This window comes from Emydura macquarii, unplaced genomic scaffold (genome assembly GCF_026122565.2).
Source record: "Emydura macquarii macquarii isolate MOO-44397 ecotype Brisbane River unplaced genomic scaffold, CSIRO-AGI_Emac_v2 contig_1043, whole genome shotgun sequence".
NCBI classification, from domain to species: domain Eukaryota; kingdom Metazoa; phylum Chordata; order Testudines; family Chelidae; genus Emydura; species Emydura macquarii.
The window spans coordinates 17,599,110-17,620,611 of record NW_027131180.1 but is presented as its reverse complement, the minus strand read 5'-3'; the positions used below and the strand labels follow the sequence as shown (position 1 = coordinate 17,620,611).

The 21,502-nt window shown below is 44.9% G+C and overlaps 1 protein-coding gene across 4 annotated transcripts in view; it reads right to left on the bottom strand.

The window, feature by feature from the left end:
* Window positions 1-21,015, bottom strand: part of TMPRSS2 (transmembrane serine protease 2) — a 45,671-nt gene extending 24,656 nt beyond the window's left edge. Inside the window, exons 1-4 of one of the 4 annotated variants that reach the window (XM_067545216.1) lie at window positions 20,900-21,015; window positions 5,418-5,488; window positions 3,828-4,035; window positions 2,290-2,376 (exon numbers count right to left, since the gene is read on the bottom strand). In XM_067545216.1, coding sequence (XP_067401317.1) covers window positions 2,290-2,376; window positions 3,828-4,035; window positions 5,418-5,432 — 310 coding nt within the window. In that variant the 5' untranslated portion in view covers window positions 5,433-5,488; window positions 20,900-21,015. Of the gene's footprint in view, window positions 1-2,289; window positions 2,377-3,827; window positions 4,036-5,417; window positions 5,489-19,859; window positions 20,259-20,737; window positions 20,828-20,899 lie in introns of those variants that run through there. The other 3 variants (XM_067545213.1, XM_067545215.1, XM_067545214.1) reach the window with 3 other exon arrangements.
* Between the last annotated feature and the right edge of the window lie 487 nt (window positions 21,016-21,502).

Here is a 21,502-nt window from a genome sequence, read left to right as displayed (position 1 = left end):
CACACACACACACGAAAAAGGAGTGGGGAGGAGAAAAAAAAAAGGGCAAAAAGCTCCAGAAAACTGCACGTTTTTCAGTTCTTCCCAGCAGAAAATTTCTACCAAAATGAATGTTTTTGTTTTAGTGGAAAAGCAATTTCTTCACTGAAAAACTGCTTAAATTAAATTATTTCAACTAGTTCTAATATTAGGAGATGGAATAGAGGGTCTGATTGTTTTTTTAAAAAGTGACTCCACCTGACGCAAGTGGGAGCTGTTGGTGCTCAGCACCAGCGTGGACAAAAGGATGTCTATTCTGTTTGCAGAAATCTTAAGTAAATTTGTTCACACTCGACAAAGGAACAAAACCAAAACCTTTCAAGAAAAGAGAGAGTCGGGTGTGTCTGCATCTCCAACCATCTGCTTCTGCCGCAGATCCAAAAACCTTCCCTTCAAAAGTTTAATGAAAACTAATACATCTCCACAAAACATTTCAGCTTTGACAAAACAGCATATTTCATGGAAATGAAGTGTTCTGATCAGTTCTACTTAGCACTTAAGAAAAATTAGTCAGGCCTAACATGTCTATGCATACCTGATCCTTCCTTTCATCCCTTCCAGGTTGCAGTTGTTAGGAGGGAAGTTGTATACTTCAAACTCACTCCAAGGACTGTATATCAGTGGCCTCTTAGGTTAAATTCACTCCACTACAGAGGGCTTACACAAAGCCCAATGTCACTTAGACCAGTGTTTCTCAACCTGTTAAGTTGTAAGTACCCCCTGACTTCTGAAAATGTTAATAAGTACCCCAACACTCAATTTTCCACTCTGAGAAACACAATCTTTTTCCCCTTTCCCGCTGGATGACTGTATTTCTCATAAAGCAGAAGAGTTCTGAGTTCTGCAATGCTGTGTGGCTGCAGCAGATAAAAAAAAACCCTGCTGTTTCTCCCCTCCTTCCTCCATATAGGAGCAAAGGTCAATGCCAGCTAATCACCATGGCCTGATGGCAGGGTCACGTGGTGTTCTCCTCACACAGGCAGGAACTTGTGAGGTCTGAGCCGGCACTAGCGGCCCAGAGTGGATAGCAACGCTCCCCATTGCCATCCCTAGGGGGGGTGTGGGCCTGGGGAAAATCACACTGTGTGGGCCCCTCTTAATATTTTTATACTGGTAAAATCTGGAGCTGTCAGAGTTGTCAATTTCACTGCTCAGCTAGAGCAAGAGTAAGTCTGCGGGTAGAGCCCGGCTCCAGGACGGGTCAAGTTGCTGGACTCTCCGCCTGCTTTGTGGGCACCAGGCTTTGAGCCGGAGAGGGGAGCTGCCACCTGGGCAAGTTGCAGGCAGCTACCGCCTGGCTGCCAGCCTGGGAGGTGGGCAACTGCCACCTGCTCTGAGCTGGGGGGGAGGAGGCTTCCGCGCAGGCTGGGACCCAGGGATGTGGGCAGGCGGCTGCTGCCCATCTTCAAGCCAGGGCGGGGGAGGCTCTCTCTCAGCTCAGAGCCGGGGAACGGGTGGCAGCCACCCAGCTGCAAACCCAGCTCGCAGGGCGCAGGAGGCTGCCGCCGGGCTCCCACCTGGGAGCTGTGATCGGTAGGGATGTGGGTGGCTGCGACCTGGCTTCCCAAAAAGCCAGCAGCTGCTGCCCAACTTCCCAGGACGGGGGCAGCTGTTGTTTACCTCCCAGCTAGGAGGTGGGACTGCACAGGAAGCCGGTGGCTGCCGTTGCTGGCCTCCCCCAGAAGCCGGCAGCTGCCACCTGCCTCCCAGCTGGGAGCTGGGACCGGGTGGGCTGCCACCTGGCTTCCCCAAAAGTTGGCGGCTGCCGCTTGCCGCATACCCCCTGCCTGTGTCTCGCGTACCCCCAGGGGCATGCGTACCACAGGTCGAGAAACTATGTCTTAGACCTTATAAAAGCCCATCGCACTGGGGTAAACTGCACCCTTGATCCTAGATATCACATTACTAAAATAGCTGTCCAAAAACTTGTCCTAGACCAACTGTTGCTACACAGTTTGTGGGGTCCCAGACAATTCAGATGAATAAGAGGCTGCTGCTGAGTCAAGGACATTTAACAAATGAAAATATATTTGAAGTTAAAGAAAACGATATCTGCAACAGTGACGTTGGTTATTGACAAATAATTAAGCTTTTAGATATTAAAGTAAGTTGCATCCATAAAAGATATAGATAACAAGAGTTTCCTGTTCTAATTTACCACCCTCTGACACACTTATGAATAGAAATGGAAAGTCTGGATATATTTTAGCTTGGAATAGAAGATGTCTATCAACACAAACACATCCTTACCAAAATACCAGAGAAGGATAGCTGCAATTACGGCACCCACTAGTATTAGTGCAATGGATAAAGCAATGCATACAGTTTTCTTAATGTCTGCAATTAAAAAAGGAGAAAAAAAGAAGAATTACGTTTGCAAAGAAATTTTACTAGGCTACTCTCCATTCCTATCTCCCCGCAGGTAAACTTAGGGCATATCTACACTAAAAACGTAAGTCACCTATGTGGTGGTTCATGTCCACACTGCCCTTCTTCGATTGGTGGTGCGCATCCTCACCAGGATCAAGAGGGGCAGTGCGGAGAGCTAAGAGCCCGGGTTCTCACCTCCACATGCAGCAAGCCGGGAGCCCGGGTCCTGCCCCGAGGCTCCTCATTCCCCGCCAGGAGCTGCCTGCCCCCTCCTAGGCTCTAGTCTCCCCGCTCTCCGCTGGGAGCTCGGGTGCTGCCCCAAAACTCCTGCCAGGAGATGCCCACTCCACTCCCCTCTGCTCTTGGCTCCCCATTGGAAGACTGGGTGTTCTCCCAAGGCTCTCAGCTTCCTGCTTTCTGCTGCCCCAGTGGGAAGCCAAGAGCCTGGAGGGAGGGAGCCAAGAGCATGGGGGGCAGCAGTGCAGGGAGCCGGGCAGGTACAGCCCAGCTCCAAGTGGGTAACTGGGAGCCTGGGCAGCTCCCGGCAGAGAGTGGGGAGTCTCGGGACAGTGGGAAGTCAGGAGCCTTGGGATAGCACCCAGTCTCCCAGCGAGGAGCCTCAGTGCAGCCAGGCTCTCGCTGGAGCCCCTCCACCCACCCGGCTTTCTTGTCACTTTCATGGCTCTGGCATGGAGCATTGCAATTGGCAAGAGTGACAGCCAATGTAAGTAACGCGCAGTGTCGCCCTAACTACGCAAGCCCTACGCCTCTCGAGGAGGTGGAGTTATGAGGTCGGTGTAGCAGGGCACTTACATCGGCGGGAGCAAGGCAGTCCTGTGTGTGCACACTGTACACTGACATAATTAGGTCAACATCAGCTGTCTGACGTTGACCCAACGCTGTGGTGTAGGACCAGTGGTTCCCATACTTTTCTCTGCCGTGGCACACCTGGATATCTTTAATTATTTTGAGGCACGCCACCATACAGACTCCAAACGAACTCATGAATATCCATGAGCCAATTCAGAACTCTTCAAGTAGTTTTTCAAAAAATTCCATGGCACACCTGCTCGGGCCTGACGGCACTTGTGCTGCGGCACACTGGTTGGGAAACACTGGTGTAGACCAAGCCTCAGATGGACAGCCTTCAGTCACCACTAAGCAGGGTGAACCGGCAATTCAGATGTTAAGAGTCTCCCCACCGCATCATCACTTCATAGAACCACCCAACTCCTCAAGCCTTTTACAAAAAGTGTAATAGTAATTGACTTATTTGGCTACCTAGAACCCTCAGGGATAAAGAGGAGCTCAAGGGATATTCTTGAGCTTGGGGGAGCTTGAAAGGAAACAAGTTTCATCTGTTAACATATGTCAGACTGCACTCAGTCTACATAAAAAGAAATCCAGACAAATCTTACTTGATGTGCACAGTGTCGCTGATGGAGGCTTTGGCTGTATTACTGGGGGAGCTGGCTGATGAGTAGGAACTCTTGGGACATAATGTGGCACTGACGGAGGATAACTGGGAGGAGGGTATTGTGGATTCAAGTTAGTATCTACAGGATGTCTGGAAATATAGATGTTTTCTGGCTGATAACCATGATTTTCATAGTATGGTGGTGGCCCCTAAACAGCAAAATTGAGGTGAAGGTGAGAAAAAAACATTAATATTGCAAAGTTAGAACCATATAATAGTTTCTAAAAAAAAAAAAATTAAGTGTCACTTATGTAAATACAGTAAAAACCCACTAGTTCACATTGCACTAATTCAGAAATGTATTACACTTACACACACAAAAAATAGACACACAGTCTCCTGAGAACTGGAGTGAGAGACGAAGGCCATGTCTACATTACAGACCACACAGCTGTACTACTGCAGCTGAGCTATTGCAAGGTTTCCTCTGTAGCTGTTCTATGCCGACAGAATTAAACCACCCACAACAAGCAGCGGTAGCTATGTTGGAGGGAGAGTGTCTCCCGCTGACATAGCGCTGTCCACACCAGTGCTTTTGTCGATGAAACTTATGTCAGTCAGGGGTGTGTTTTTTTCACACCCCTGACCTACATGTTTTGCCAACAAAAGTGCAAGCATAGACAAAGAATTAGACACACATTCAACTGAGGGATTAATTAAATTATATATATAACTAGTTTCCAATAGATCACCCTCTAAAATACGTTTTTAATGTATATTATAAATTCCTTTAGAATGAGAGGGGTTTTTTGCTTCCCTATTGATATTTAGAAGAATCTCTTCTGCGTAGTTAGTTTCTCCTTAATTGAAAAAAAAAAAAAACAGTGAAAATACTATCATAGGCACAAATAAACAAACTGGAAAAACAGTAATTTTTTTCTATAACTTATTTCAGCTGTAATCATTTAGGGGGTAGTTACTACGTTAGGTGCAACTTTTTCAGTAACAAATTTGATTTTCCAGTTGACAGCGTCCCTTCAATGCTCATTATCAGACCTCATTACAGCACTCTGCTAAAGTGTTATTTCTTTTACCAAATACACTACAGAATAAATACACTATTACATTCTGAATTACAATGAAAATTACTCATTATAATCAGCAAGATACATCTTGTCATGCAGAATACTTTATGTTGTGTGTTTGTTCTCCTTCTAACCATGGGACTGTAATCAGCCACGTCTCCCAATGATTCACGCCAATTAACATGTTTCTACTGCTGCTGTCTGATGGGTAGCTTTGTATTCTCATGGTACCCTCCGAGGATGGCAGAGTGCTAGATTCATAAATTACATACAACACTCTGATATCAGAGATTTGAAACATTAGTTCATTCATCCCCACAATACCCTGTGATGCAGGCAAGTATGTTCCCCATTTTATAGATTAGGAAACTAAAGTCAAGAAACCATATTTAAAAAATTGAGATGTGTATACCTAAGTCCCCTTTTACTGGACCTGATAATTAACTAATGCATTACCTAGTAGGCTGCTCCCCACAGAAAACAAAACTGAATATTTAACTACTTACTGAATTTACAGCCATCTTAGCTTCGTCAACAGTGCTGAGACAGCTCAAGTGTTTGGAAAACTTGGGATAACCTGTAAATAAACAAACAACAATAAAAACACATGTAATCGTAGAGTTATGATTAGAGCTGGCTGAAAAAGCTTTGACAGCAGTTTTCAGTCAGAAAATGATAATTCCACAAAATCAAAACATTTTGCAAGAACATATGATTTCAAAATTTGTGATGGAAAATTACTAAAATATGTTATAATATATAACACAATGTTTTGACCTTGTTAAAACCATAAAGGTTAAAACTAAATATTCCAGAGTATTTCATTTGTTGAAAAAATTCAAAAATTGACTTTTTGTCCCACTTTGGGAATTTCAAAGTCTCTGATTTTCCTGCAGGACAGAAATGCCATTTTTCAACCATCTCTAGTTAAGATGCAAACCAACAAGTGCAGTCATGTTCTTAGTTATGGTTGTTATTACATTCTTAACTCATCCACTTATATCTAGATAGTGCATTAATTAAAGAGAATTAGCTTTTCAACCTACTAACATTAATTAAGCATAAGAGCATGAATTAAACCCATCAGCACTACAGATTTAATACTGAGTTTTCTTATTAGGTTATAGAGCAAAAATATTTAGTAATATTGTTGATTATCAATCACTGCCCACCCTCCTCAACAAGAGACAAAACCAAAAAAGCCACTCTCCTTCTCCCCTGCACCATAAAATTAACTCTGGTTCTAGGCTACAATATGCACTAAGAACAAAATGGCCTGGTTTCTGAAGATAGTTCAGTTAGACCACCACACACACACACACCAAGAAAAGAAAAGCGAAGATGTTTGCGCTCTGTTAAGCAGCCAAACTTTAAAAACAAACTCCTGCTGGGAGCACTGAAGGAGAGGCAGAAACAAATGTTCGTGTTCTAGTTTCAGCTCAAAGTTCACCTTTACATTCAAGCTATATGCAAACAAAAGTGCGTTATAATATTTAACACACTGATGCAACCGGAACTACTATTGTACAGCAGCAAACAGCCAGTTGTATAAAGAGCCCCACACGCGAAGGTCAACTGAGTGCAGTGCTCACGCTCACCACAAGAGTCCTGATACACGCAGGCCTTGTCTTTGCCTCGACTTGAAAGTTGTGTCGACGCAAGTTACAGCGATATTCAAAAAGCACTATAATTACAAAGCTTGTGCCTCTCCACATGGCACTCATGTCGCCGAAGCACCTCCAGAGTTGGTGCTCTAGCATGGACGTTGAGACCAGTGCTCTGTGGGCAGCTAGCCCATGGCACAATTCGCCATCTTGTGCTGCTAGGAGTTGTGGGGTGGTGGAGAGGATCGCAGTGCATCATGGCTCAATGTCCCACGGTGCAGTGATTTCCGCCCCATCATTCCATGGGTTTCTGACTGTGTTTCGCAGCATTTTTCAATGGTCCTCGTTTCCTGAGTGCCCACCATTTCGATCTGAAAGGATGGAGCCTGCACTGCTCTCCACTGCTATTGTCAGTGTTCTGAACAAATCGCAGCTGGTCATGCAGTATATCATGAGCTCCCAATTGGAACTGGAACCCGCGATACCCGACTTGCTGCGTGCCATGCAAACAAACAACGCTGGATTGCTGTTTGCAATCACAGAGCATCTGCACACGGTGCACTGCTATTTTTGGGCATGTAAAGCCCAAGCACTGCGTGGTGGGATCGCATTGTTATGTGGGCCTGGGATGACGAGCAGTGGCTGCAGATGCACAAATGCACAAAGCCACTTTCATGGAACTCTGTCTGGAGCTCGTCCCTGCCTTGTAGTGAAAGGACACCAAGAGAGCTGCCCTCTCGGTGGAGAAGCGCATGGCAATTGCCGTGTGGAAGCTGGCAACTCCAGACTGCTACCGGTCAGTGGCTAATCAGTTTGGAGCTGGGAAGTCCAACATTGGAGCTGTGTTATCACAAGTGTGCAGGGCTATTAATCGCATTCTGCTATGAAAGACTGAGAGTCTTGGAAGTGTGTGTGAAATAGTGGATGGCGTCGTAGAAATGGGATTCCCTAACTGTAGCAGGGCGATAGATGTCATGCATATCCCAATTTTGGCCTGGGACCATCTCGTGATGGAGTACATCCATAGAAAGGGGTACTTCTCTATGGTACTGCAGGTGCCTGTGGCATGGGCGTTTCACTGATATCAACATGGGTTGGTCTGGGAAGTGCATGACACGCGCATCTTCAGGAATACTCATCTATACAGAAAGCTGCAAGCAGAGGCTTTCTTTCCAGACCAAAAGATTCCAATGGTGGAAGCTGATAGTGATCCTGAGAGACCCAGCCTACCCCTTACTGCCATGGCTCATGAAGCCTTATATGGGCAACTTGGATGGCAGCAAGGAGTGCTTCAATAATAGGTTGAGCAGGTGCCGAATGACCATTGAATTTGCTTTCAGCAGATTAAAAGATCGCTGGTGATCCCTTTATGGCAGATTAGACCTAAAAGAGGAAAATATTCCTGTGGTTATAGCCGCCTGTTGTGTGCTCCATAATATATGTGAAGTTAAGGGTGAAAAGTTGCCCCCAGGTGGAGCACAGAGGCAGATCGCTTTGCAGCTGAATACGTACAGACAGATGTCAGGGCTATTAGAGGAGCACAGTGGGGGGGGGGGGGGGGCATTTGAATCAGGGAGGCCTTGAGTAACTGTTTTGACACCGAGCACCAATAAGGTGTCTTTGTAGGCAGCACAGTGCCATGCTATGACTGCTATCCAGCTTGTACTGTGTATCAGTGTAAGGTGAAACGACCAGGTGCAAGAGACAAATAAAGGTGGTTTATTCTTCACAGGAATTGTCTTTATTGTCTTTACAATTATTCACAACACACACAAACAGTTGGACTCGAGGTCAGAAGGCAGTGAGATGCCATGTGAGCTATGACAGCAGGGCGTAAGTCTAGCTATCATTCAGGAAGCTATTTGAAGGAGTGGCATGCATGGGGCACCGAGATGGACCAGGAGTTTGGTAGGAATGTGTGGGTAGAGTTTGGGAAGAGCATGGAAAGCAGTTCTTTATTGGCTGCAAGGTGGAGCAAACATACATGAATTCAGTCTGCAGAGTTATGAGTGACTTTAGCAGCTCCATTTGCTCCTCCATGGCTTTTATCATGATCTTTATTGTGACCTGCTATCACTCGCTCCCAGTTTTCCCTCCTCTCCTGCCTACCAATTTTATGATTTTCGGACACAGTACGTCTCCATGCCCTCTCTTTTTTTCCACCTCAGAGGACTGGAGGAGTTCTTGGAACATCATCTCTTTGCTTCTCCATGGTCGTTTTCTTATCAGCCATGGGCTTTTGGCAGGTGCAGGGGGGTTCCCCTGAAGGATACATCTGTAAAAGCACAATAAAAAATGAACAGAAGCATGATTGTGAGTGCACTAACAGCACTGATGCATTACTGTAAAATACACCTCTCTCTCACTGTCCCCTGGCAAGTGCACAGCTCAACGATCAACCAGGGCATGGTGAGTTGTGCCTGGGAGAGATGGGGCACTCAGGCTGAGAAAAGGTTCTGGGGTGGTTGTTTGGGGTATTAATGCAGGTAGATGGGGACAAAATTTCAAATTGTGCCACCATTTTCCACAGGCGGGAGACCAGAGAAGCCGATATCTCACTCCTGAGAGTACGTAGGGATGCTAGGGTACATCTCCTCCATGCAAGCAGCTTCAAACCGGGTCCCTATGCTGCTCACCTGTGTGCTGCTTTGGTCCCTGCACAAGTGACTGCCGATTGTCACCAGAAATTTCCTACAACGGGGGAAGAAACAAAGCAGCTCTGCTGAGGAATCTCCAGAAAATGATTGGCGAGTACCTCCAGAAAAGTTTCCTAGAGATCTCTCTGGAGGATTCCTGTGAAATCTGACTGTGCATTAACACACTTTTCTGCCCCACCCCCTAGCTGAACAGGGAAATGGGAAGCACATGCAAACCTAGCTACTCTTGGGCATTTCTGTCCCTTCAACCAGCTGTATAATACAACCAAGCAAAGGACAGCTGTACCTCATGTAACCGAGCAGCATCAGCTCCAAAAAATCACTTACCCAAACTTCCCTCTCTTGCATCCTGCACGCCAGAGCTGGAGGGCTGGGACTGGCTCAAACCCTCTGGGGTTGAGAAGAAGTCCTGGTTCCCCATATCAGCAAATGACCTGGTCACCAGGTCCGCATTGTCCTCCAACTCGACCTCATCATCCACGACTTCTTGATTGGGGTTGAGTCCGGTGTCCCCAGGCCCATGACGGTATTCACAGGTCTCTTGGCAGCGGAGGAAGGGTAGCTGCTGAGGATGGATTCCTGCTCCTTAAGGAAGTGGCAGGTCTTTGGCTCTGCACCAGAGCAAGGGTTTGACTCCCCAGCCTTTTGGTATCCCTGCCGCACCGCCTTGATTTTCACACAGCACTGTAGCATGTCCCATTCATAGCCCTTTTCCGCCATTAAACAAGAAATTTGACCATAGGCACCATAGTGCCTTCAGCCGGAGCAGAACTGGGACTGCACAGCCTCTTCTCCCCAAATGCTGATCAGATCCAGAAACTCCAGGGTGCTCCAAGCAGGACAGCATTTGGTGCATGGTACTGCCATGGTCAGCTGGGAAGATGCGATGCGATCACTCCACACCAACCAAGCAGGAAGTGGAATTTCAAAAATCCCCAGGACTTTAAAATATGTGTGGGAAAGAGGGGGAGAGCAGATGGTAGCAGCGTTGAAACTGATGGCCAGAGCGGTCAGGATGGGCATTGTGGGATACTTCCTGGAGGTCATTTACCATGACAGAACCAAGTGCAGTGTCTACACTGATGCTTTGTCACTATAAGTTTGGTGCAAAAAGCTCTAAGCCTCTTATTGAGGTGGTTTTACTTTGTCACAAAAATCAGGAGAGTTGGGTCGGCAGGGGGGAGAGGAGATCAGTGTGTACACCACCATTGTTTTGGTGCCAAAACCTGAATTTAATCGACAAAAGTCTCTAGTGTAGATCAGGCCTAAGAAAGGTGCAATTTTTTGCCTCAGGGTATATCTACACTGTAGTCAAACACCCGCAGCCAGCTTGTGTCAGCTGATTCTGGCTCACGGGGCTCAGGCTGTGCGACTATGAAATTGCAGTTTAGGTGTCCAGGCTCAGGCTGAAGCCCATGAGCAGGAAAGGTAACAAAGGAAGGATGTGATTGAACAGAGCCCTGGCATGGGGGACCATGGTATAGGAAGATTGGTAATAAGGGGGCTGGGGCTAAATTGCAGCCATCTTGTTAGGGGATTGCAACTGTGGCTTAACAGTTAGAACACACCAACACTCCATAGCAATTTAGAACAGGAAGGCTGGGGTGAAAAAAAACAGAACCAATCAAACCTACAGGAGAAATTTAGGTCAGCAGAATGTTATCAGTCTTATTTGGGCAGGACACTGGGGTTGACCCAGTTTACTCTTACTTACAGGAAATGCAATGAATCCAGTGAACGCAAGGTGTCAGAGCCTGTTTTATCTCTCATCCATTCTTACTCAGATATTCTAGTGCTATTGTAGTGAGCAGCTCAGTCCCACCTTGGTTGGGTAACAATTCGCAGGAGGTGGTTTTCTACTCTCTGGAAAAAGTGATATGAAGACGTAATGGTACTCAGTGCAATCTCAGAAATACCTGGTGCTTTGTCAACTTCTTGAATAAAAAACTATGGCCTGGTCTACCCTGCAGATGCTACAGCAGCACAGCTACAAAGCTGCAGCCCCACAATGTGTAGACACATGCTACAGCAACAGAAGGGGGTTTCCATTGCTGTAGTTAATCCACCTCTCTGAGAGGTGGTAGCTAGATCGTTGGAAGAGTTCTTCCATCAACCTAGTGGCATTTAAACCGGGGCTTAAGTTGGCCTAACTACGTCTCTCAGAGGTGTGAATTGTTCATGCTCCTGAGCAACGTAGCTAAATTGATCTAAGTTTTAGGAATAGACCAGGCCTTATCTGCACTACAGCAGTATAGCTACGGTCCCGTAGCTATATCATTGTAACCCCGTAGTATAAAGATAGACTACAGCAATGGAAGACGTTTTTCCACCACTGTAGAAACTCCACCTCCCCAAGCAATGGTAGGTAGGCCAACAAATTCATTCTTGAAGAATTCTTCCATCAGCCTAGCTCCACCTACAGCATAGGTTAGGTAGGCATAGCTCCAGCAATCAGGGGTGTGGATGTTTAACACCCCGAGTGCTGTAACTAAGTCAACTTAAATGTTTAATGTAGACCAGGTCTCTCACTGCCACTACGAAGAAAGAACACTTGGCATTTTTATTCTCCATAGTATAAGATAGGAATTTTTTAATTAAGTTGCTCATACTCATTTTATCCTTTGTTATTTCACAAACTATTTCCCCCTGTGTTTTCAGAGAGGGATGAAGTTCTCATGGATAGCCTCATCAGTCACTGGCTTTGGTACCAGAATCACCAATACAGTTTTTGTTAGTCAGCTTGCCTTCCCCTTGCTGGCTGATAATCATTCTGTGTTAACAAATCACAAAATATAGTATCTCTTTATTAATAAATATTTATACAAAAGTATTAAAATCATATTACATTATGCTAGATTTTAAAGTAGGCCAGATTATTTATTAGTTTACAATGGCCATTAAAAATATTACCCATCTCATGTAAAAGAGTGGTGGATTTAAAGACATCCTAAGGGTGGTAACACGTGACTATTATGGAGAGTCTATTAGTCTCCTAGTAATTAAAGCTGCTACCTGATTTCCATCCTGTGTAAAAACAAACATTTTTCCAGAGTGCAGTGTTAACTCTCAAAATACAATTTTCTACTAATAGCATGAAAGAAATGGAACAAGTACTTTCAGATGAAGAGATTTTAAAATTATTGAATTTTAATAAAGTTTAACATTTGTATCTCTGCATGTTGATAACTGAGATGAATGCCTCAGTATTCACTTGAGAAATGACTTTCCATCCTATCCTTGTTCATAAGATTGGGGGGAGGTGACAGGGTTCTCTTCCCCCCCAATTGCTGCAGATAAAAATGCTGATACAACCTCCATGTAACTCCCTGGGGCTGCTTAACATACTGCAGCTCTCTTGCTGAAGGGATTGTGAGTTTTTAAGCTATTCTTTGACCCCTTCTGAAGAATGGAAGTGCACCTGGGGCCTGATCCAACAACTACTGAAGTTAACAGAAATACTTCCATTGGTTTCAAGGGACACCTGGCGTGGCACCCTCTCTGATTCTTTTCCTCTGCCCCACTCTCACAGGGACAGGGCCCTGGGATAGCTGATGACCTCAAAAGGCTGCATCATTAACTGATAACTGGTTTAGAGGGAAGAATGCAGCTTATTCAGAGCCAATTTAATCACCAGCGATACTTCCTGCAGCACTCTAAGTTTATCTTCAAGACCACCATCCAAGGCAAATTAATGAACATTCCTCAAATGGGGGAAAATGTCCAAAGAGGGTTTTACCTGCATATTGTGCACATTTATAGTTTTCTGCCTTTTAAAATTTCCTTTAAAGATATAGATCAAAGTAATTATAATATTGTGACTATCTGATCAGTCCCAGGACAGGGAGGGGGAAATCTATTTTTGTTCAGTTTGAAAGATTTGTTTTGTCAGCTTGCCAACTGCCAGTGCCAAAGTAATAAACAACATATTGTAAAAAAACCAGTAAGAATATTTCAAACCATGAATCAGGAACGGTTGTGCAAATAAAAACTGTTATGACTGAACCGGAAACTTTCCAAAAGCATTATGCAAAAATACAGGGAAACAACAAAGGGGGAATTATAGCCCTGAATAACCAAGCATAGACACTGGCAATATCCAGCCAATTATAGGCCTGAAGAAAGGAAAGCTCAAGTCCTGTTGCATTTGCATTTTTACTGTACAGTCACTAATATGGCATTCTTTAATGGTTCTGATGTTTAACACAGAGAATGAGGTGCCTCCATAATGTTCTTAAGAAACAGGGGGAAACTCCTCAAAGAGATGACTAGCCATATCATTTCACCCTATGGGAAGCCTGCAGCTACTCAGTGTCAAGGCTACCAATGTCTTAATTCAATTATAAACAGTAAGTTTTGCACCCCAAAAAACACAGTAAATGAAACCAGCCATTTCCTCTCAGTCTCCCCAATTTGAAATTGAGCCAAATGTTTCAACCACGGCTAAAACATACATCATCTGTAGCTAATATTAGAAGTAGAACAAAAGACCCTGTCTTTAGTGTTCAAATATAAAGAATCTACTAAATTTAGGAACAAACTAACAGTGATCAATTACTTTAAATATCTGAAATCGTTGTGTGGTATTTAAGAGCTTATTGCACACTGTAAGAAAGATCTCTTACAACATAATAATCCTCACAAGTCCCACCAGTTAGGTGCAAGTACTCTATTACTAAAACAAGTCAACAGTCTCTAGAGGAAGGAATTGGGGGCCAGGAATTCCTGGGTTTTAATCTCCACTCTGCCAATGACTTCCTCAAAGTTCGACAACAAGTAATTTCTTTCTGTCTCCGTTTTCACATCTGAAAAATGGCAATAATGCTTACACACCACACAGAGTGTTCTCAATGACTTAATAGTTGTACAGAGCTTTGGAGATGGAAAGTGCTATTATTGATTACATTCGCTTCCTCAGACTTTGTAATGGGCTATGGCTACATTAGAGAGCTTGCCGCTGCACCGCTGTAAACTCTCTAATGTAGCTGCTCTCACCCGACCTACTCTAGCCCCCGGGAGTGGAGGTAGCTATGTCAGCAGGAGAAGCCATCCCACCAACATATCACTGTGCACACCGTGGCATAGATTGGATGTAACGTATGTCACTCAGGGGAGAGCAACATAAATTATACTGCCATAAGGGATAGCGTAGACACAGCCTTAAAAAAAACAGTCTTAGGTTTGACAGCAACACAACATGTATGGAAGCCAGTACTGTGATACTGCTTTCAGATACTTAATTTAAGCAAACTCACTCACCTTAGTCTAGATATCTCCAGTCTCATGACCACAATGTATGTCATCCACCTTTGTACTCACTATACATATTTTTAGCGCTCATTTCCTGAAACTTTAATCTTGTTAGCTGTTTACCCAGCTTCTGAGATATGAATCATCAGTAAATAAATCAGTCTTGTTATTTATAATTCTAGCTACAAAAGAGCAAAAGCTTTGAGGAGGAAGATAAAAGACAAGAAAGAAAGTATCAAATAAAACGTAAGTAAACAAGCTAAACTGTTAAATGATGCAAAATCATATGCAATACAAAAATAACATAACAGGTAGAAAAACTTTCAAGTTACCAAAAAACAGCAAGGTAAATTGCAGTATATAAAAACCTCCACACTATTATTTGTCTTACAGTTACTCCAATAGACCCAGCTGAGGTCCTGACCCTATTGTGCTAGACCCTACATACACAAAAGAGAGAGTCCCTGACCCAAAGAGTTAAAATTTAAATAGACAAAGGCAGACAAAGCATGGGAGAAAGAATACAGTTCCCATTCTGCAGATGGAGAACCAGGGCTTAAGAGGCTTGCCCAAATTCACACAGAAAGCAGTAGTACAATTCCATTGCAAGCTTTGTCTTTAAAATGCTATATTGTACATTATAGCCCTTTTGTTATGGGTACCATAACTCCACTCCCACCTTTTATCAGTTACCATCATTCAACTGTGGCCCCCTACAAGTTTTCAATAGCGTGTATGTAAACAAGATTACTGAAGAATTTTAGCTGAGTGGGAAAGAGAGAAAAATGGGGAAAGGAATTGTTTACAGATTCACTTTGCGTGGCCTTTTCACACATCACCCAATCCTTCAGTCCTTACTGCCTGGGCAAGATCTATGGAGCAAGACCAATATCCCTCCTTAACAAGTAATAGCATTTTGCATTAATCAAATGAATAATGTCATGATTTACACATAAGTGTAATAAAATTGTTGAAATATTCCAATTCCAATTCCTTTTCGAAGAAAGGGTACTAATTGAATCATGGTGCTCATTTGAGCTCCTTAACTGTATGTTCAAAATATTGACGTCTTTTATTTCAGGGAAGTATTACCAGTGCCTATACACATTCTGAAAGAAATCTTTCCTGAAACTTCTCTTTGGATCTTGAAGCACCCCCCCTCAGCCTCTCCAAGCTCATCAACAGAAGCAAGCTCCCCACAGACCAGGACACAGCCAACTCAAAGCAGCACCAGATCCAGCCAGAAAAACAGATGCAAAACCTGCAGACATATCTACCACACCTTTCAAGATCCACGAGTCCTAGACATGCGTATCATAACATGTGGTGTGTACTATATGCCCTATTAGCAAGTATGTGAGTGAAACAAAGCAATCACTATGCCCTCAAATAAACTCTCACAGGAAAATGACACAAGACAAAAACACACCACCTGCAAGTGAATACTTTTCACAAAGTGATCACTCAATATCTGACCTATCAGTCCTCAACCTCTAAGGAAATCTTCACAACACTTTCAAAAGGCAAACCTTGAGCTGAAATTCATAACTTTTCTAGACACTAAAAACCATGGATTGAAGAGCAACACTGGATTTATGGTTTATTACAGCAATCTATAATCCACTAACAAAACAACCCTCCTCTCAGCTACTTTCCCTGACCCTTTTCTCCCTGTGACCGGCAGGGTGTTAATGGGCCATTTCACTTTGAATGATGTGTTAACTACTTGTGCTAAACAATCTGTTCCACCTTGAATTTAGTTGTGATACTTTGAGTTCATTTCCCAGATCTGAAGTAGAACTCCGTGTAAGCCTGAAAGCTTGTCTCTCTCACTATTGGTCCAATAAAAGATACTACCTCACTTCTATGGATCACTGAAGTCCCATTTGAGCTCTTTATTGACATATGGGCCTTAAACTGGTCTTCTGCATAGGGGTGAATTCCACCCAATGCGCATGTGCTGGAGCACTGTGCCTCATATCCATGAACAAGATACAGTGAAAAAGACCATACAAGTGTCAAGCAGAGCTGGGAATTTTTTGACAAAACATTTTTTTCTTGAAACACACTGATTTGTTGAAAACAAAACTTTTTTTGCAGGAAAGTTGACTTCAACAAATTGTTCAACTTGGAAAATATTTAGAAATCATCAAAATAATTTGTTTTGATGTTTTCAAAGTGAAGAATTACAGTCTTCTAGTTTGAAGCAACTTTTTTTTAAATGTATGGTAAAGTAGGAAAAAAATTAAAAATCATCAAAATCAAAATGAAATATTTTGATAAAACATAAACCAAATTTGGGGGGAGGGGAATTTCAGTTTGTGAAAAATTTCAAGATTAATTTTTTGTCCTGATTCAGGACAAATAATTTCAGTCTCAACAATTTTTGCAGGATAGGAAAACTATTTCCTGCCCAGCTTTATTATCTGGGTTGAAAACTCACCACATCAATGAAATTTAAATGTTCCTTTGTTCCTTGATTGTTCCAGAGTATCTTCTGGGATATCATTAAACTGCTGAACTACTCTGCACCATGGCACTTAAAAGGTTTAAAGAAAAATGGAAATGGTTCTATTTATATTGCTTGTGTACATTACCAGGTCCATGGAACAGCAGTGTTCCCAAGGTTAACATACCAACAGTGTTAACTCTGCCCCCTCCAGCTAAATGCCACAGGGAGGAACTAGAGAGCCATACGGCAGTAGCAACATCCTAAGCAAATGTGTAACCAAACACACGTACATCACCCAGTGTTCATGCCAGAAATACTTACGTGCTGATCCTGGTAGGGAACAAAAACAATACCATGCAACTCAATTGGCCTTCCACAACTATCTCACACAAGCAATCCAGAAATGGGGAGTGTAGAGGGCAGTGGGGAAAAAAATCAAGAATATTTGAATACATTCAATAAATAGGTGATCGGTAATTGTCATTTACTAGAGCATATTTTAAGAGCAGAAAAATAGGCTAAATCCAAATAAATCCAAATAAATGTGTACTGATTTATTTACAATTATTTATGCCACCACAGGTGTCTAATTTATGTACAGACCCTCGCATGTGTATGTCATCCACTGACTTTACTCAAGTTGAGCATGGGAGTATGTTGAGCATGATCCACTAACATCAGCTTGAAGGATTGAGACCTTAAAGATGGCGGCCCCTTCCAAAACATTATCTTGGCCAACACCCTAAACTGCCATTTAAAGTTAGTGGGGTTTCTCCTGGTTCCACTACTATACTATATTGGATCTGTATTAATAGTTTTAAAAATGATACTGACACACAGGAGAGAAAATGTCAAATTAAAACTTAAATTTCTCAGCTTGTGTTTATTTTAATCAAGCCTTAATTTGTATTTCTTAGCTTTTATTTGTTTTAGTCCAACCTAATTTGCATTTAGTTTGTTCTTCCTTGGAAACTGTCCCCCACATACTTGTATAATGGCAATGATTATAGCAAGGTTTCTATCTTCATTCATCTACCTCTACAGATTCATTTCTTTTGTGATGCTCATTTGAAGCAACAAATCACTGAAACCAAAATTCAAAGTTACTCTTGCCTCTGCGTTTCCCAATGGGCCATGTTTCCTCTAGGTCTTTTAGAATATAAACTTGCAGAGGAGGGACTGTCATTTCATTCTTTCTACAGAGCCAGTGACAGTGTTGGCACTTAATAAATAAAAGATATTAAAAACTGATATTTAAAGGAAAGGAGTGAAGTCAGAACGTACTTGTCTCTCTCTGGTACACTACTGAACCCTGGGGTGAATCTGGGTTCTACTGAGGTCAATTACAGTTTTAGTTGGGGTTGGTCCTGCTTTGAGCAGGGGGTTGGACTAGATGACCTCCTGAGGTCCCTTCCAACCTTAATCTTCTATGATTCCATGATTTAAAGGGTTAAAAAATTTCACCCCTAGAATCCATTTTCAAAGTGGTGTTTTTTTGGGGATGTTGGGAGGGGAAAATAGGTTGGGAGGGGGAGAGTTACTTTATATGAATTTAGTTGAAAATGCATGAAATGTGTGCTCAGAAATAGGGCCTTTTGTGAGAATCCAGCTAAACAATGGTGATATTGATATTGAATAAAAGTAGAGGACTAGTCAAGAATTCTGAGCTATTCTCAGCTCTGACAGCCATTCTGAACAGTGTGAGTGACCTTGAACAAACTGCCCAGTTGCTCAGTTCCCCTCTCCCACACCTGTGAAATGTGGATAATATTTACCTTATGAGGTATTCGGAGGTTTAATTTAGTGTTTGTAGAGCACTCATAGCCTCTCTTCCAGGGATATCAAAGTACTCTATTATTCCATCCACAGTATTCATTCATCCTTTCCCATTCCTTACTGACTGTGGTGCAGAGGAGGGAAAAATGTATTTTTCCAGGGTTTGTATTGTACCCACCAACCAGTGTGGTACCCCAGAGGTGTGTATGGTGGGTGTATAAGTAAGTTAGGCCCTAACCCTGCAATTCTTACTCACATGAGTCAGAGTTGGTAGTAGCCCCACTGAAACCAATGGGCTACTCACATGAGTAAAGACTACTTACACAATTTCATAAATTGATGTTTCTCTAAAATGATTACAACATAAGGAACAGGGTTTTTTTTTTTTTTGCTTTTAAGACACTGTTATCTACCAATGACACTACTGTTATATACACTTATTTATATACCATGATCAGGATGCACAAGTTACTGCTTTGCACTAGATAATGCCGTCCATCCAAGGATCTCCAAGCGTTTTTGCCAACATCAGTCAAGCCTCCCACTACCCGCCTGCAAGGAAAGGATCCCTGATCCCCATTTTGCGGATGGGGAAACTGAGGCACAGAGCAGCTACCTGACTCGCCCCGGAGCGGCAGGTAGCGGAGTTCGTTGCCAAACTCAAAGAGCTCCCAGCAGATCCTTCTCCGCCGAGAAGAGCGAGGTGAGCGCGAAAGCTGCCGAAGGTACCGCGGCTCGGAAGAGGCAGGTGAGAGCTCTCTCGTTTCCTTTGGGCTGAGACTATCCAGCGAACAAAAGCCAGCCCTGCCTCGGCCCCTTTTGGAGACACCTGCCTAGCACCACGGCTGGGTTATTTACGAAGCACCAGCTGTCACACGGGGTGGCTAGAGGGGCGCCGAAGGATCCCTTTGGCTTCTCGTTACACGTACCACTGCCCGGGGAGAGCGGGCTCCAGCCCCCGGCAGGGGCTATGGCTCAGCCACCCGCCCGCCCCGACCGACCTCCCCCGAGCCCCGGCGCAGACAAGGGAAGAAGCCGCTCCCGCCACCAGCCCGGGGAGCCGGCGGGGGACCCCCCGAGGCAGGGATCCGGCCCCGCCAGCGCCCCGGGAAGCGGCTTTCCAAAAAAGCCCGCGGCCAAATCGCTGCCGGGGCGGCCCGGCTTCCCCGGAGCCACGCCGCAGCGCAACCCGCCCGCCCCCTACCTACCTACCTCACCTGGCGGGAAGCCGGGTCCGTGGCGGGCGGGCGGCAGGAGCCAGGCAGCCGCCGCCTCTCTCCGAGCGCGGGCTAGGAGCCGGCGGGGTTGGCCCCCGGCGCTGCTGCGCCCCTGGAGCCGCCTCGAGCCTCCCCGCCCCGAGAGTCCCGGCCGCGCAGCAGGGACGGCAGGCAGGAGCCCGGCGGCGGCAGGGGAGCAGCAGGTGGCAAAGGGGGCGGGAGGGGGCGGCTGGCTGCGGGAGCCCGAGGCATCGCCGCCTCCGAGCCGGGGCCGGGCAGGATGCAGGGGGCCGCCCCTGAGCTCGCGGCGCCCCCCGCCCTGGTGGGGGTGGTGCCGCACGGCCGCCGGGGAGGGGCACAGAGTCCAGGGGCTGCCGGCAACGGGGGGGAGGGGGGAGGATCAGTCACTTCAACCCGGGGCATAGAAACCTGGGGGGTGCTGCTGCTGCTGCCCCAGCTCGATCTCCCCCCTGGGGAGCCCAGCCTGCTCCACCGGCCGCGTTTGTACCGTTCCCCCCCGCTCTGCTCCGGCAAGGGGAAGGCTCCCCTGGGGGCGGAAGCTAAATGAGGGGTTTGGGAGGCGATTAAAGAAACACAGAACTACCGCTTGCCCAACTCTCCTGGCTCCCTGTTGCCACCTTCCCTAGGCAACTCCCTGAGCTTTGCTTGCGGGTTTAGGAGGGTTTAGCCTTTGGAGCGTCCCAGCCAGCTCGCTTTGAACACCGCCTGTTCACGGGGGATTTAAATCCCGCCTGAGCGGTGTCAGATGTAACCCTCTGCAGGGGAGCGGGAGTTCAGGGTTTTCAGGTCTGGGCAGGCAGGAGAGGGGTCAGCTGGAGGAGCTGCTGAGATCCTCTTCAACAGGAAATATACCAGCTGCAGCAGGTCCAGTGAGAGAAGCAAGCGTGACCCTTTTCTGCATCGTGATCCTCTTTTTCCTCATCAAGAAACCACTTGTAGCTACTTCTTCCACCTCTTGGCAATTTCTAAAGCCCACCAGTTCAGGAAAGAATCGCTCCCTTTCAGACACCTCACCTTCTCCGCTCTTTTGTTTTGATGGGCTTGCTTTTGCATTTGGAGGAGACGAAGCATTAGCTTTAATAAGCTCACACCTGAGGAGGATTTGGGGAAAGGTTATTCCTTTTTTTATGTCTGTCTTCTAAAGCTCAGTAATTTACTTGCGGCCCCAGGAAATGTATTTATCTCTAGCTCCTATATGCCTTATTCTGTACTTTGTATTATCATACGTTAAGTACATAACAACATGCTATTTGCCACCTCCCGCAGCTCCGGGGCCTTAGTTTGCCTGCACCACCCTTCCAGGAATTTCGCATATAGGTCATTGGGTTCACAACTTTGATTAACGTGCTTAGCACTTTTAAATCCGAGTCAAAGGTCTAGCTATATTAGATGTGGGTGCTGTGGATCTTAAACGATGCTTTAAATGATCTTCCAGAAACAACGTTTTGCTAGCAATGCCTGGACGTTATGTTACTAATAAGATACTCAGTAATACTTTTAGACAAGTTGTACCATTTTAATTCAGTGTTTTACTTATTTTTGAGGTGTATGAATTGGTTTTTAAGTCTGGAAATCTATCATTCCTTTAAGTCATTTTAAAACATAGCAACCCGCTAT